The sequence below is a fragment of the Aristolochia californica genome, unplaced genomic scaffold, assembly GCF_029961685.1.
Source record: "Aristolochia californica isolate CCGP_79_NKW_82.1479 unplaced genomic scaffold, dmAriCali1.0.hap1 SCAF_6, whole genome shotgun sequence".
Classification (NCBI taxonomy): domain Eukaryota; kingdom Viridiplantae; phylum Streptophyta; class Magnoliopsida; order Piperales; family Aristolochiaceae; genus Aristolochia; species Aristolochia californica.
Genome location: NW_027182257.1, coordinates 2272507 through 2289054, shown reverse-complemented (window position 1 = coordinate 2289054; position 16548 = coordinate 2272507). Strand labels below are relative to the sequence as shown.

The 16548-nt window shown below is 40.2% G+C and overlaps 2 protein-coding genes and 1 pseudogene across 2 annotated transcripts; all 3 read left to right on the top strand.

The window, feature by feature from the left end:
• The first annotated feature begins 943 nt into the window (after positions 1-943).
• LOC137935023 (expansin-B15-like) lies at positions 944-2162 on the top strand. The gene is made up of 4 exons (XM_068779647.1): positions 944-1184; positions 1357-1469; positions 1544-1737; positions 1826-2162. The coding sequence occupies exons 1-4, from the start codon at positions 944-946 to the stop codon at positions 2160-2162; spliced, it is 885 nt and encodes a 294-aa protein (XP_068635748.1).
• Positions 2163-2641: 479 nt separating this feature from the next.
• On the top strand, positions 2642-5712 carry LOC137934296 (putative expansin-B2; annotated as a pseudogene).
• A 6365-nt stretch (positions 5713-12077) lies between these two features.
• On the top strand, positions 12078-14894 carry LOC137934391 (WAT1-related protein At5g47470-like). The gene is made up of 7 exons (XM_068778680.1): positions 12078-12419; positions 12553-12618; positions 12730-12846; positions 13414-13633; positions 14173-14334; positions 14461-14612; positions 14695-14894. The coding sequence occupies exons 1-7, from the start codon at positions 12220-12222 to the stop codon at positions 14804-14806; spliced, it is 1029 nt and encodes a 342-aa protein (XP_068634781.1). The 5' UTR covers positions 12078-12219; the 3' UTR covers positions 14807-14894.
• The last annotated feature ends 1654 nt before the right edge of the window (positions 14895-16548 follow it).

The following is a 16548-nucleotide window of genomic DNA, read 5'->3' as shown; positions in this document are numbered from 1 at the left end:
ACTTGAAATCCAAACCCGCAAGGAGGAGGGCATTCTACTGTTCTACCCGGCTTGTTCTGAGTCTACCTGGCCTAATCGCCACGCGACTCAACAAATCGGAAAACCAATCCGGATTGACAAAAAGTTATTTAAAAGTCAACGGCAGCGGAGGAAAATAAGACGTCTAGTAAGAATTTCAGCTCAGAATCCAAAAGCGTCGATCAAAGACTTTGGACGGGTAATCCTCAATCACAGCCAAAATTCATGGGGATATGTTAGACCACAGCACTGGGAAAACGATTGATCTTAGATTTTCCAAGACTTCGTTTCAACTGCCAATAACCTCCATCAACGGCTGCGTTAATGGAGGTTCTGTTTTCTGGGTCGTTAATCTTCCACCATGCAGAAAATAAAAAATTCGAGTAGAAGACCAATGCTAGTCTCTGGTTCCTCTTTCGAATTTGATTACTGATAAGCGATGGCTTCGTCTTGAAAAAGTGGGTCTGCCTGTCAGGAATTTGTATGTCTCCTTTCTTTCCTGCAACTATGCCTTAATTTAAGCAGTTTTCTGTCATGTCATCTTATCGATTGGTGATTTTAGTCAAACATTATAAGGAACTGAACACTTCAAATTTCAATTCTTAATATGAGAGTTGATTAGTACTTGTCCTAAGGCATTGAGCGCATGAAGGCTACTAAATGCATTCTGATGCTGCAGTTCAGGATGGATGTTACAAGCAGGAGCCGGAAACAGAGACAAGAAAAATATTTACGGCAGATGTTATCCTTTTAGTAAATCATTCATTGTTCATGAAAGGTACTGTTACAACGTGAATCAGAAGTTGCAGTTCCTCGTCTCGGGTCATATGCCCTCGCCTTTCCTTTATAAATACCTGAGAGTTTTTCCCTCTTGCTTCATCATCTGATCAATCGAGTTAGTTCTTCAATTTGAGTAGCAGAAATGATGGCTGCTTCTCTTTCACGATCTCTGTTCTCTTTTGTTGCCATCCTCTTTCTTTGTGCTCTGCTTCTGCACCCATGCAGCTGCTTCAATCACAGAAGACTGCCACCTCCAAAACGAAATCCCAGAAATCTGTTACCCCCAAAACGAAATCCCAGAAAATATAACTCCTCCGGTGTCCAATTTAACTGGCTGCCAGCCGGAGCCACCTGGTACGGGAGCCCCAATGGAGCCGGCAGTGACGGTAATGCTTAGGTTTCTATGTGTCTATTGTAGACAAAAGGTTTAGTCTTCGGAATTAATATAAGTACACGTATAAGGTTGATTTTCTGTTCACATGGAGCCTGAGCTGTTTCAAACCCTTTCAAGTAAATGAAATCCTGTCACATGATGTACTTACTGTTGTGGGTATGTAGGTGGAGCTTGTGGGTATGGAAGTGCAGTGGAGCAGCCTCCTTTCTCCGCCATGATATCTGCTGGAGGTCCGTCTTTGTTCAGCTCAGGAAAAGGATGCGGAAGGTGTTATCAGGTAAAGATCATCATATACCAAGCAAAAAAATCTCTTCCGAAGTTCACTGGGGTCTATAACGCTTCGGTTTTGAGTTGCAGGTGAGATGCACCGGCAATGCCGCATGTTCAGGGAAGCCCGTGACAGTGGTGATCGCAGATGAATGCCCCGGTTGTGTGTCTGAATCAGTTCACTTCGATCTGAGCGGGACTGCCTTTGGAGCCATGGCGATTCCGGGCAGGGCCGATCAACTGCGCAACGCTGGAGTGCTGCAAATACAACACAAACGGTGGATTTTTTTTTATTTTTTTTTTCTGAAACAGCAGAAAACGTGTTTCTTTTACACTTGAATCAGCTCACTGCCGCTTGTTTCGCAGAGTTGCTTGCAATTACCCAGTGCGCCTGGCCTTCCATGTCGACCCTGGCTCCAACCCATACTACTTTGCAGTCGTCGTCGAGTACGAAGACGGAGACGGCGACCTCGCAGCAGTGGATCTCCGTCAGGAGTCGGGTACACAATCCAACTCAGAAGAGTGGATGTCCCTGCAACAGTCCTGGGGTGCCGACTGGAGGCTCAATTCGGGTTCAGTGCTGCAAGCTCCCTTCTCCATCCGGCTCACGTCTCTCAAGTCTCTCGAGACCATCGTTGTAAGGAATGTGATTCCGGCCGGCTGGAAGCCCGGAGCCACCTACCGATCATTCGTTAACTTCTAAGAAGAACGCATGAAGATTTCCAATAACATGAAGAAATTAACCAGTTTCATATCAAATCTCAGAACTTCTGTAACAACATGTGATCAGTCCAAGCTGTTTTTGGACAACTTCATCACCTTCGACAGCATGAAATTAGAATAATCTGTTTTCGTCTTCTGCAGCAGCAGGGAGTCTGTAAACATTTCTTCTAATTTACAGTTTCGTTAGCATTTTGTTATCTGCCTTTGCCAATTGAAGTAAACGTTTCAGGGCATCTACCTCACATTCCTACCCTAACTGAAAATGGAAATATCAGGGATTTTCCGAACGGGGGTTTATCGGAATTGATTAAAATAATATTGAGTTAGGCAGGAGCACGATATTAAGATGGGATTGGATGATTGCTGGTCACTCTCTTTTCTTCGTCAAAACCAGAAATTTCTTCAGAACCCAACAGGAGCTTGAATTGAACATTAATTAGAAGTCAAATTAAAACAAAAATGGGTAGAAAAGGAGGCGATTAATGATTTGAGCCTAAGGTAGGCCAGCTCCCATCATAAGCTTGAGTAATTATCAAGGTAAGAACCAAACGAAATACCGTGTGACTTCTTATCTCGATAGAACTCGATAAACACACGAAATTAGAAGCTAAAATCATTTAGGCAGAGACCCATCGATACATCCACCATGGATTTCTTGTTAAATGATTGCTCTCTCATTGCTCTCTTCCTTCGTTCTCCTCAAGTCTGTTCTCTCTCCCATGTCTTTCCAGTTGACGAGTCTTGGTTGCCCAATCCGACTGGCAACCTGCCGAAGCTACTTGGTATGGAAGCTCCAATGGTGCGGGCAGTAATGGTAACACTACCTCTTTGGGAAAGAGATTTTCTAAGTTGGTTAATCATTTTGAGATGAGATTATAACCCAACTTCACATTAGTACGAGAGTAGGTACTAAAGATTTTGAGTTTATTAGTTGTGAAATAGGTTTTCTAGGTTGGTTAGTCATTTTGGGATGAACCTTGACCCAACTTTACATTCGAATTCTAATTTTATAACTAAATGTATGAACTACTCGATATGGAAGCTGATATAGTATACTAATTTGTGTTGGAATAGCTTCACATTGATCTTAAGAGTTCATCAGGTCTAATTAACCTTTAACATGGTATCAGAGTTAGTGAAATTTGTTTATTAGTCTCCATTATACTCGGTTTAATTTAGATGTGAGTGTTACTGCTACTTAATAATCTCATTTAGATTAATTTCTTTTAACTAAACCCAAGCTTAATATCATATTAGAGCCAATAGTATGCATACTCTTCATTAGACGAGCAAAGCTTATTTCTTCTTGTGACTTGCTCATGGTATCGCATCAATAGTTTCAGGTGGAGGGTGCGGTTACAGAGACGCAGTGGAGAAACCTCCATTATTTCAACCGGCGGCTCTTCTTTATTCAATGCAGGCTTGGGGTGTGGGATCTGTTACCAGGTGAGATGCGTAAGCAATGCTACAGGCTCTGGGAAAGCCGTGACGGTGGTGATCACATACGAATGCCTCGGGTGTGTCTCTGAATCCGCTCATTTCGATCGTAGCGGGACTGACTTCGTAGCCATGGCCGTTTACAGCAAGCTGATCAACTTTGCAGGGCTGGACAGTTGCAGATATAGTACTGTTAAAAAACGGGATAAGGTATTTCCCAAAACAAGTTAATTTCATTCAATTGAATACAACATATTTATACAAATTCAGTGTTTCCCCCTTAAATCACACCTTCAGATAGCTCACGCTGATACTCCCCGTCACGTTGGTGCGTACAGATATTTTGTCTCATACCAAGCGTCAGCCGAACAAAGAAAACGGATTGTCGTCGGAGTGGGTCATCTTCCCTGTGCGGCGAACAGCCTGCAGAACGTAATCTCGGTATCGTGGTCCTCCGATGGAAACCAATCAGCAGTAGTTTTTTTGTTTTTCATCGGCGCCGAAGGACTCTCGGAGGAAACCGTCCAGAAACGGCAACTTGCATACTTCGGCGTCATCGTCCTCCCGCGGAAACCATGGAGCAGACGTTTTTTTTTTTCTCTCGGGTGCAGAGTCGGTCTCCGGCGACGGTGGGTCGTCTTCCCCGTCAGCCGAACAGAGACAACAGCAATACATCTTCTTCCCCGACGCCGACGCTGTAATGGATTTGGTCCACGGCACGAACAGAGGAGCGTTGGGATTGAGATTCGATGTCCTCGGCCTGGAAATCACGTCCATTGCCTAAATTCTTCGTCTTCTTGTGAGGTGATCTGATTTTCTGGATCGTTCCGAAATTTTCTTCTCTGGAAAGGTCTCGCTCTCTCCCTCTCTCAAATTTCTTTCAAATTTTCTTCTCTGGAGGGTCTCTCTCTCTCCCTCTCTCAAATTTCTTTTCTCTCTCGCAGTCTCCTCTGATTTCGGGATTTTCTTCCCGAATCAAATTTTCTTCTCTGGAGAGGTCTCGCTCTCTGCCTTCTTTGCAGATCGCGCAGACGGAATTCTCGCCCTCTTCGATCTCTATTGTCGGAAGCGCCGCCACGGCGGATCTCGCCGCCGGTGGAGCCCTCCGCCACGACCCACCGTCGTTCTCAGCCATATTCTGCAGAAACACTTCGTATCCTGCTGCGTCCAGGTAATCATCGGGGTTCCGGACGTACCGGTTGGATCCTTCCGGCATCTCGTAGCATCTCCGACCAGTCCAGATCCAGGCTCCGCCGCCCGGCGGTGCAACCTCCTGTGAAGTCTCTGATTCTCCACCGCAACAGATCTCGACGCCGCCTCCGGCTCCGCGTCCATTCCCTAAACCCTGCGTCGTACCCGAAATATCACAATACCTTGATAAAATCTCTGGGTGTATTTCCCAAAATAAGTTAATTTCGTTCGAATACATCATATTTATACAAATTCGTTGTCTCCGATCATGCCTCGTCTGAAAAGACGCTTGGACAGCTCACGCCAACAAGTACGGTAAACTCTGAACTTGAGTTTAAACTCAGCTAAAAATCTATGAAAAAATCACAGTTTACGAGTTATGTACTGAAGAACTGGGATGGAGTCGCAGAGTGGCATGCAAGTACTCCGGCGACAACATGGCTTTCGATGTCGACGCGGGCTCCAATCCTTGCTACTTTGCAGTGACGATCGAGTACGCGAACGGAGACGGAGATCTGGCCGCCGTGGAGCTTCGAGAGGCGTCGGACTCGGATAAATGGGTCTCCATGCAACCTTCATGGGGTGCTCTGTGGTGACTCGACTCTGGCTATCCGCTGCAGCCAGGGAAGTCTCACAGGACCATTGTCGCCGTCAGGGAAGTCTCACAAGACCATTGTCGCCGTGGAAGTGATTCCGGCGGAATGGAAGCCAGGTGCAATCTACATATCCTCTGTCAACTTTTGAGCCTACGGATTGATCTGTTTCGGTTTCTTCGAGTTCCTTAATGGTCTTTGCAATAAATGGACACCAAGATGGATTGTAGTGATGAATGATGATCATCGTCAGGCTCCGATCCGTCTCTGGCTGTCTACTTTGTAATTTTTTTTTATCAAAAAGCAAAATATTGGGTTGAGTACAGAAGCTTCCTTTTTTTTTTTTTTAATTCTCCCCTGCCCCCGCAATGTGAAGCTGTCTTATCTTCACATTTAGATTTTTTCATAAAATTTTCCCATAATTTCAAATTCTGAATTCATTTATCATCTCATTATAGAACTGTTTATATTCAAGATACTAGGAATTTCGTTCCACACGGAATTTCCTTCAGTTTCCACCATTTTTCTCATAATTTCAAATTCTACAGTTTTTTTTTTTTTTTTGGGTAAGATCATGCAGCCTGATGAAGCCTTTAAGATTAAAAATCTGAATGGAAAAGGACAGTATAAACACCACGAGGAGGGAAGTCTTTCTCCTCATTGTCTCCACTCTGAATCTTCGCTCCCTTATTCCCAAATTCCTAAATCCTTTTCCCTGCTCAAAAGACCTTTTCTTTCTTCTGTTGGATTTCTTATTCACCTCTTTAGCCCGTTTCCAGTTTCTCCCTTCTCTTCTTTCATCCTGTCAAGATGATTTTAGACATTTTCTTTCTTTCTGTTACTTGGATTTCTTATTCACCTCTTTAAAAAACTGGGAATTCTTGTTGAATAGTTAACTAATATGTATATTTCTTTTAGACACCCTTCCAGTTTGATGTAACATAGTTGAGCCAGTATGAACTTGAATTGGTCAAGTCACCAGTTCCATGGCTGGTCCAGTTTTTAAAGCAATGATTTGGAGGCTCTACACTAAGCATGCAGGCCATTTATACCTGATATCATATTGAGTTATAAAAATCCACCGTGATCCTTGTGCAACTGCAAAATCGATAAGGGTGTCTAAGTTGATCTTCCAGCTCACTGAATCCTGAAATATGAAGGCGAAAGACAATAAGGAACTGAAGTAGATACTCTTCATTACCATTCAGCCCTCGGCCCTCTGTAAAAAGCTAAAACTAGCAAAATCACACAAGCAGCATACCCATGAACACATCAAACTCATCCATGGCTCATACAATGCTGCCATTTCATGAAGCGCCAATGCACAGCAATGAGTCCTAGAAAGGAAGAAGCAATTAGGATCTCATTACCACTAAGCAGACCCTAATTCAATTAAAACAAAAGCATGGTCAAGCCCAGAGATCAATGAAGCACCTGAGAGTCCTCTAGTATCACGGATAAATGATTTCTAAATAAACTAATCAACATGTTGGTGATGACTCCATTACATCCAATTCTACCCTGTTTGAATTTTCTCCCTTGATGAAATTTCCAATTATCTAATATCAAAATAATAGTAATAAAACAATAAAAACAGATACGAACATCCCCACCATGGTTAAAATAGGAAATAAGTTTATCACCTCCATCTGGAGGGCCTTCTGTTCATAATCAACTATGATGAGGCCACTGATCCCTTTCTTTCTCAAGTAATCATCAAATCTGATTCGTTTTGACAGAATGATGTCAGGCATGTGAGCCATGTGTCAAAACCAGGAGGTAAAAAGAGTTAAAAGACTCAGGATCATTCATAGCAGGCCGAACAAGAACCAAAATATACACATTTTGACTACTTTTGCAGTTTGATATTAGAGTAGAGCACTTACTGCCACGTCAACTGGTGTTTCAGAAGGCTGGCATTTCTTTGGAATTTGGCCCATTGTAAATCGAGTGCCTCTGACATGCCCACATTAAAAAAGTACCATTAAAAAATTACAGAAAAATACATCAAAGAAAAAAAAATTGCTCTAAAACTTCTGTAAATCCAACACAGTCAAACTTGTCATGGGAGGGCATCATAGTTTTGTCGCTTCATTTTGATCTTATTCTCTTTCTTATCATTCAAAGATCCTCAATAGATTTGGGATGTCCGCAAATAAATGACATGATTTAGATAAAACCTTCAAAAGACTTCAATAATTCCCAAAGGGAGATTCTCTGCATGCTATCCTCTGAGCCTCACCATCGAGCCTTTTCTTAAGGAAAGTTAATTCAGCAGTCAGTTTCTATGCAGTGGTTCCAGATCAACCTCCTAGGGCTTCAACCTCACTGAGTGGACATATAGTTCATGCTTTCTTGTAGCTTTCCTGCATAGCTCATTCTATACCACACACTTCTTCAAAACAACGATTTTCAGTGATTCAAAAACTAAGTATTTTCAGCTTTTCATTGGTGTACCCTTCCAGTCCCCAAGGTTGTTGGTTGGAAGCCTTTCCCACTGGGATTCTCAAACCGATTTACTGATAGAACCTGCAGTAACCTTAGGCTAGATGGTCATGGAGAGATGCCTTAAAGGTCACAGAAAACCACAACCATGGCCTCTAGGCCAGGTAGTTGCTACTCAGAAGCTTCTGAAGAACATTAAGACATTTCCAACTTAGTGGCAATTAAACAAGGTGAATCGTTAATGTTATCGATTGCTCAAAATAGGGAAGATTCTCCTTGCCCAAGAGTAATCTTTTGTAAAGGAATTGCAATCCACACCATCCTCTAGATGGTACTTAGTGATAATCTATTTCTACACTTATAGCTGCTAAGAGTATTGTGGTCATTTTTCATATATCAGATTGTCCCTCTAACCTTAGGAGTAAGTGTTACTTAATGTATATGCCCTATAGTTCTAGTTCCGGTCAATTCTGAGGTGTAAGTAGAGAGATATGGTAAATTTAGGTTAAAGGGGCATCTACATACTTTTTTCCCATTATGACTTAGTGGGATCGATTTTCTGACTCCCTCAACAAATGCAGAATTCTGTGCACTCTTTTCCTCTCTCGTGCTCTTCTTTCTCTCTCTTCTTCTCTCTTTTTCTCCTTAATTTTCCACCTTTACAATAACAATATCCTCTTCTTTGTAAGCCATCAACAATGACACTTTTACTCCACTTATATAAAAACCTTCACTTCCAGTGAGATATGTACATTGAGTTAATGTTTCTTCTCTATAATCAAAAGAGACCCTTCAGGTCTCGCAATCAATGTCTCCAGAAGATACCCATTACCTATTTGGAACTCCTTCCAGCCATGTCGATGTCTTTTCATTCCTAATATCCTTCCATCAAGAGACTGTAGTTTCCCTTCATTGTCCCACGGACAGATTGGACAAGCACAAATCAACATGAAATTTTCCATGCTTTTAATCTTCAATTTGAAGCTCTTTGGGTTCCTTCATAATGGGTCTTATTGAAGACTCTAACTCATCCAACATTACATTTGCAGCACCCATGATCTTTAATGTTTTATAATAATTCATTCACTTGCATGATCAAAGAAAACTACGATAAGTAGAAGCTAGACATCCAGATGGAAGACATCAGAACCAAAACAATAATATATGTAGAATCTTTAACTTTGGTTCATGAGCTTGAATAAAACAAGGACAAACATAAAACAAAAACCAAAACAAGCCAAACAGCTATCATGTATCAGATAATGCAAAAAGCAAACAATAAATTCAGATGAATGAGGAGATCACCTTGAATTTCTCTTTGTCATTTCCTGAATGCAAAAAATTTCTGCTTTCGTCTTGACTCGTGATGATGCATGGATTGTCTACATCAATCTGCAAATCAAAGCATGGCACGCATGATAGCAGACATATGAGAGGAGATCTCAACATGGATAAGGAAAAAATAAAAGAAGGATTTATGAAAGGTTAACATGTACAACCACTTGTCAAAGAAGAAATTAAAAATTTATGTCATATCAGTTCAGGCTCCTAGCATCTCTAAAATAGAAAGCATATCAAATCATGTTAAGATTAATTCTTTCATTCTAACATTCTATCATGGTTTTAGTAGCTATCATTGTTCCCAGTAGGTACTAAAACCATACAAGTGACACTAAACATTCTTAACTGATAGTTATCTTCTTCTTTTATCGTTCAAAGCAGTTGTGCTAGAGGACTCCGTCTACGCTCTGTTATTATGAGACCACCGTAAATAGCTGCCTTGAATGCATCTTCCCCTAGATGTTTGGGTTCCACTTGGACAAAAGCATAACTGCAGGAAAACATCGCAGTGTTCGTCATAAAAATTTAGAAAAACCCGCAAATGCAGACTATGAAAAAAAAACGGATTTTTAGAGTTTCCGAAGAGAAATTCTACATACATAGCATAAAATTCACCTAAATCGAATGGTTTTAAATTTGAGACGACAAACAGCATCTGCAACCGGTCTTTATAAAATCTTTCAGAGTGGATACCCTTTGCGTGCCTTTCGCTCGGCAACCGAATGCAATACATAGCACCTGTACCACCTAAAACCGAGAAATTCATGCATCAAAACCAAAATGAAAAGAGTTGGTTGCTGAAAGAGTAGCTATTGACTTACTTCTGGTTCTAAACCGTGATGAAATTGACCCATTCCCCAAGAGCAATCTCCAAACTAGCGTCACACATGAAATTTCTCCAACCGAACTTTGGTGAAGGTACGAAGTGGGTTCGATTGAGGGAAAGCCCCAAACTCCTCCATCTTCTGTGATTTCATTCAAGACTTGAAGAGGAGGAAGATGGAGTGTATACGCTGATCAAGGCACAGGGGAGATAACCGGTGCAGAGATGGCGGGAAAATGCTAGATGCCGTTCACTGGTTGAGCCGAAACGGATCTCTGCTTTTGAACTCTAGTTACCTCCCAGGTAAACCTTTCCCTACCGGTCGACTCAGAGGATGGACGGTCCAGATTTTGTGTGACATGTTTCAAAATATTTATATATATTTATACATATTTATATATATTTATACATATTTATATATATTTATATATAATAATTTTAGTATATAAATATAATTATTTATAAATTGTATAATAAAAGTAGTGATACTTTGATTTGAACAAATATAGTTGGTATTATAAATTTAATTATTTAAAAAAATAAAATATAATGGGTAAATAATACCACACTAGACAAGTGTGTTGTAACAAAAAAATTGGGATTATTAAATACCAAGTATTACATGTGGGTAAGGGTGGCATCGAGCCGAGCTGAGCCCGAACCTGCCTATGTTCAAGTCGAGCTTGATTTAAATATTTCGAACTTGAGCTCGAGTCGAGCCCAGTCTCGAACCTAAAATTGTTATCGAGCTTGAGCCCAAAAATTTTAACTGAGTTCGAGCCGAGCTCGAGCTTCAACATACATTTAAATTTTTTAAAAATATATATGTCAAATAAATTGTATATAAAATTATGCATACATTTTACATAAAATGGGACATAACCTATATATATAATACATGTATAAGATTGGGCATGACCTCTACTTAGAATTGGGCATAATCTATGTATATAATACCTGTATAAAATTCGGCATGACCTCTACTTAAAATTAGGCACAATCTATATACATAATACCTGCATAAACACTCAATAAAATTGTATATACATTCCATAAACACTCCATGAAATTGTTTATACACTCCATGCACTCCATGAAATAGTCTAAACACTCCATAGAGTGCATAACATTATGAATAAACTCCATACAATAATCAAACACAATAAAATTAAATGAAATATCACTATTAATTTACAATCACCCAAATAAAATCTATAAATTCACTATAAATTTATAAACTATAGTTGTTTCTCATCATGTTAGAAAATAATATACGTCCCTGCATGAACAAAATCTCCACCTATGATAAAAATAAAAAAATAAAAAAAATTTATTGTCAGATAAAAAAAATATTATTCCACTACTAATTACTTAATATCAAAAAATAAAATATAAAAATCCATTAATTTATTAGGGTATTATTGATCATTCTTTAATGTCACCTATATATCTAGTTATGTGCATTATAGTATCATTATATTTTCATATGTATATAAAGCTAAATGAATGGTAGAATGGGTCATGTGGGATCAGCAAGTTTGCCCACCCTGATTCAGTTAAAGTTGATTTGATCAACTTCGTTACCTTTAACTCTTCAGCCTTCAACTACCAGACCTTCTGTTTGCTAATTGACGGCTCCATCACTGCGCTACAAAAACACGACTATGATTGAAACCCATTTTACTCAGAAAAAAGAATAACCGATAACAACCATGGTTTCACGGTGTGTGAATTATAAAAATAGCTTATATACCTGTCTACGGCAACGAAAATGGTTGAAAATATGATTCTTTCAATCAATCAAAAGCGAAAGGTTTTCATTCTTATAATTTTCTTTATTTTGCAAAAGTAGGACTTTCGGCCGGCGAGATTCAACCAGTATCGATACCTTACACTGGTATTTACAATATCCTTCATCCTTGCTTCCTTGGCGTGTGTTGGGTCGAACGAGTGGAGATCCTTGTAAGCCCCAGAATTCCCAGAAAGCAAACATGGACGGAGCGTATAAGCAACGAAAGGAGTCGTTGCCAGGAACCAAGGCTTCCAACGAACACCCTACCGCCATAGCTACAAAACAACGCTAGACTTCTCTTCCAAGGAAAGAAGCGTAAAAGCAGCAGCTTAGAAAACTAACAAAAGCAAACAGAGACAGGTCCGATTTTCATCTCACCTGCAATTACCGTTTCTCGGTGTGGAGAAAGAAGAAGATGGTGAGCGTCTCTGACGGTGCAATGGTCGAGCAGTTCCTTTTAGTAGTGGGGCTCATTGGTGTTCAGGTGGTTCTGGCGGTGTATGGAGTGCTCATCTTCAAGCTTCTTGCCACTGGGTTGAGTCTTTTCGTTTTTATCGTTTACGGAAGCTTGGTTTCTGCCGTCTTTCTCTCGCCCTTTGCAATCTTTTGCGAGCGGTGAGTGGAGAAGAAATGTACAGTCATGAAAAGAACTGGGAGAAGAACCGATTTTAATTTCTTACTTTTTAGTTCAGTTTCAGTTGGATCCAAGGGTTGTGTAAACTCTCTAACTTGGGTCGTCGCTGAACAGGAGCAAATGGCCGAGGAGGTTCAGTCCCACATTGCTGGCCCAGTTACTGTTCATCTCGTTTGGCGGGTAAGGAAAGCCGATATCTATTTTCTTTTTTCTTCCACAAGAACGATGGTCACATTAAATTTTGTGTTTATGGTTACTGGGTTTTGATTTTCTGATATGGAATTTGCGTAGAGTCACTGCTTTTCAATCCTTGTTGCTACTGGGAATGAGAAACACCTCCCCAGCAATCGCTTCCGCCATGCCCAACCTTGCTCCTGGAATCATCTTCACTTTTGCTTGGATCTTCGGGTATCTCTCTCTCTCTCTCTCTCTCACGAATGGACTTCGATCAACTGTGATTGATTAAAGTCGACGCACCAACTAAGTTGGTGGAGAATTCTGAACTGCCCCAAAACAGAAGAAGGTCAGGTTGTAAGAATTTCCATTTCAACTCCGACGACAATTTCCCTATCGGAGTTGCGTAAGCAAATTTAACTTTTTACAGCCAACTTTCCAGTACTTGAAACCGACCTTTGAAAAGCACAGCACAGAGCAGTTGATTTCCTTGTCATCCATTTCTGTTCGTTAGAGACACTCAGACAGAAGTTGCTGATACGCTTCTGTATCGTCTCTTTCGTCTCCACAGTTGGCAAAGAAAAGATAATAGATTCTGATTTGCTGAGGATGGAGGGATGGGATCCATCTTCACCGTGTAAATGGATCTGTTTATCCTCACTAACTTCTTAGAAGAAGGTGATTAACTAGGTTAGAGGATTTAGTTCAGGAGATTCTTAGACAAAAGCTTGTAACCAGAAATAGTTCGATATTAAGTAATGACCCTGATATGATTTTCTGCCATTCTTTCTGGTTTTTTAGATTTGAGAAAGTGAGCCTGAGATGTTCATATTCTAGAGTTAAAATCTTGGGGACGATTGTGTGCCTTGGTGGTGCCCTACTGATGAGCTTCTTCCAAAGATTACCATCGGTTCACAGCCTTTCCCCTCACCAGGACAATGGTTTTCAACAAGACAAGCTTCTGGGTTGCATTTATCTCCTTGCTGCTGTGGTTTTATTAGCCTCTGTAATGATCTTACAGGTATACTGGTTCTTCTTGGCAAGGTTATTCTTATATTTCAACTCTTTTTGTTTAATACCTCTCAATATTTTTACAATATTTTCTCTATTTTTTATAATATTAAATTGGGTTATAAATGATAATTTCTTCTTTCCTTTATCGATATTATTTACAACAATGCCACTACATTTTATCATTGAAAATGATAAAAACAAGAAAATTTTATAGCAAAAAGTCTCTAGCATTGATTATGAATACATAAACCAAAAGAAATTGAATATTCAATGTCATTCATTTCAAAATTGACAATTAGATACCACCAAACTTGGATTTAAGAGGCCACACATAGCAAAGTAATGTTTTTTGCAGTTGATAAGACTCGAATGCCTCAAAAAAATTTAAATAAATGGAAACGAAACAATGGAATCAATCCCCTCTTCCATAGTCAGGTCTAGATGTAAAAATCAACAGAAGCTGGTAATTCTTTGAAGGAAGGACTCAGAGTCTCCATGACACGTATTTGAACATTCATCGATTGTTCTCTTTGTTTCTTTTCACAGACTGCAGCACTGAAGGAGCTCCCTGCACCTGTAACCATGTGTGCGATAACATCTCTCGTGGGTGCCGTTCTCACTGCCCTTGTTCAGCTACTCCGGGAAGGAAAACTGGAGTTCAAGTCCGATCACCTGCCTTTGGGAACTCTAATTTTTTATGCCTTGGCGGTAATTGATTCTCCTCTCCTGCATCTGTAGCATTTGTTTTCCATGGTGAATTCGAATCTTCTAGGCATGAATCCTGTAAGAAGTTTCAGTTGAAATAGAGGTGATGGGTGGATTTTGAAAACGCAGGGAGGAGCAGTGAATGGCCTGTGCGTTGTATTGCAGACGTGGGCGGTGAAGAAGAGAGGGCCAGTTCTGGTCTCCATGTTCAGTCCGATCGGAACAGTCTGCTCAGTCATCATCTCTGCTCTGACACTTCGAGAGGGGATCACTCTGGGAAGGCAAGCCAATTCACATATCTTCTTCCAGTTTTTTCCTTGTTCCGTTTTTCTTTACTGAGTATACTATTTGATCTGGCTGCAGCCTTTTCGGAATGTGCTTCATGTTCATGGGACTCTATTTTGTGTTGTGGGCGAAGAACAGAGAGGACTACTTTCCAGATGATGAAGACAAGCAGAAGCCTCTCTTGGGTTGATTGGTTTTAGAATCATTTCTGTAAAATGCTTGTTTCCCGTTGTATAAAAGAAACAAATGAAGGTACCTTTCAAATATAATCCAAATAGCAAACCCATTGCTAGTCCCAACCATGGTTTTTTCAACTCATCAAGTCGATTAGCGACTCGGGCAAGTCAAATCCAGATTTTGAACCGGCCGAGTCTGAGTCATAGCAGGGACTCGATTCTTCTATTCCGACCGAATCCCTTCCGACTCGCCTTGAGTCATGTCACCAGATAGCCGAGTCCTGATCTGACTCAGCTGATTTGACTCGGATTTTCATGTGCCCAAGTCTAAGTCAGAAAACTATGATCCTAACAGGTCCAACTGACATGCCTTTGGGACTCACTTGACATGTTTTCAACAATACTATGATAGATTAGGATTTAGGTGAGACTGACAACAAATATTTAAGAAGATTATGCTTGGAGATTACCATATTAAACATCCAAAGGTCTTTCCCATAAACAAAAACAGACCTAAATTTTAGGTCCAAAAACATATGACAAGTTATACATATCAAATCTTTGTTTTTGCAAATGTTAGATGGAAATTACACCAATATAAAGATCTAAACGAATTCTGGTAATTTCAAATATATTCCTCTTAGATGCATATTTGGTTCAGTCAGTTAAACCATATGTATCATGTCAAAAATTTGATTTTTTTCCTTTCCCTTCTTCCCCCATCCTTGTGAAACAAACACCACTACTTCCCTCTTTTCAATTTCTTTTCTCTTTCTAACTTTTCCTCTCCTGTCATCTGTTTTTCTTTTCTCCTTCTGTCTTTCCTCTTACATTCTCCTGCTTATCCCCCATTCCTTCCTATCCCTACTCCACCCCAGCCTTTTCCCCCATCAGATCTGCCAGATGCTTACCAAATAACTACTACAGACATGTAAGCTCACTGGAATCTTCTCCAGCTTCAGCTACCAAAGAATCAAAAGGAGAGGGATTGCAGAAAATTAAACAGACAATGGTGGAACAGTAAGGAGATAGGGAAAAAATAAGAGAAACGAAAACAAGCAAAAGGTCGACAGAAAGATTGAAGAGGAAGACAAGTAAATGAGAAGAGAAAAAGGAAGAGGTAAGGACAAAGGAGAGAATGAAAAAATGATAAGAAGAGATGCATGAAGGCCAGTCAATGGAAGGCGACAATAAAGGAGAGGAAAAAGGGGGGTGGGAATGTATGAAAGGGATGGCAGCGCCACACAAACTTCGAATGAAATTGAACACCCACACAGTTTATCAATCAAGATAATAACTTTAATCAGGTTATAGAACATGAACATAGCTTTTTTTAAGACCAAGGAGCTAATTTACCAAAATATGAATATCACACAATTTCTATGCAGGAGCAGAAACCTGATTTGTCCAAATAAGTATGGATATGGATATTTTTCTTCCCTTGCTAGCTATACTAAGCTCTCTTGTTTTACAGCTAAAAGTTAATGGTTGAAGTGCTGAAGCTTGATCCTTTTTTATTCTACACTCAACATGAGGACCGTGACAGAAGGCTAACAAAATGATAAAGCTGTTATGTAATGACAGCATCAATCAATTCACTTAAAAGTTCGCTTGAAGCAAATACCTAGAAAAAAAAATCAAAGAAAAACACGGTGTTGGAAGATGTGCTGTTTCAATCACTGGAGGATCATTTTCCAGCTTCTTCTTGTTCAGGCCTGCCGTACCTGTGGTTAAACTTTGCAACTTGGCCAACACT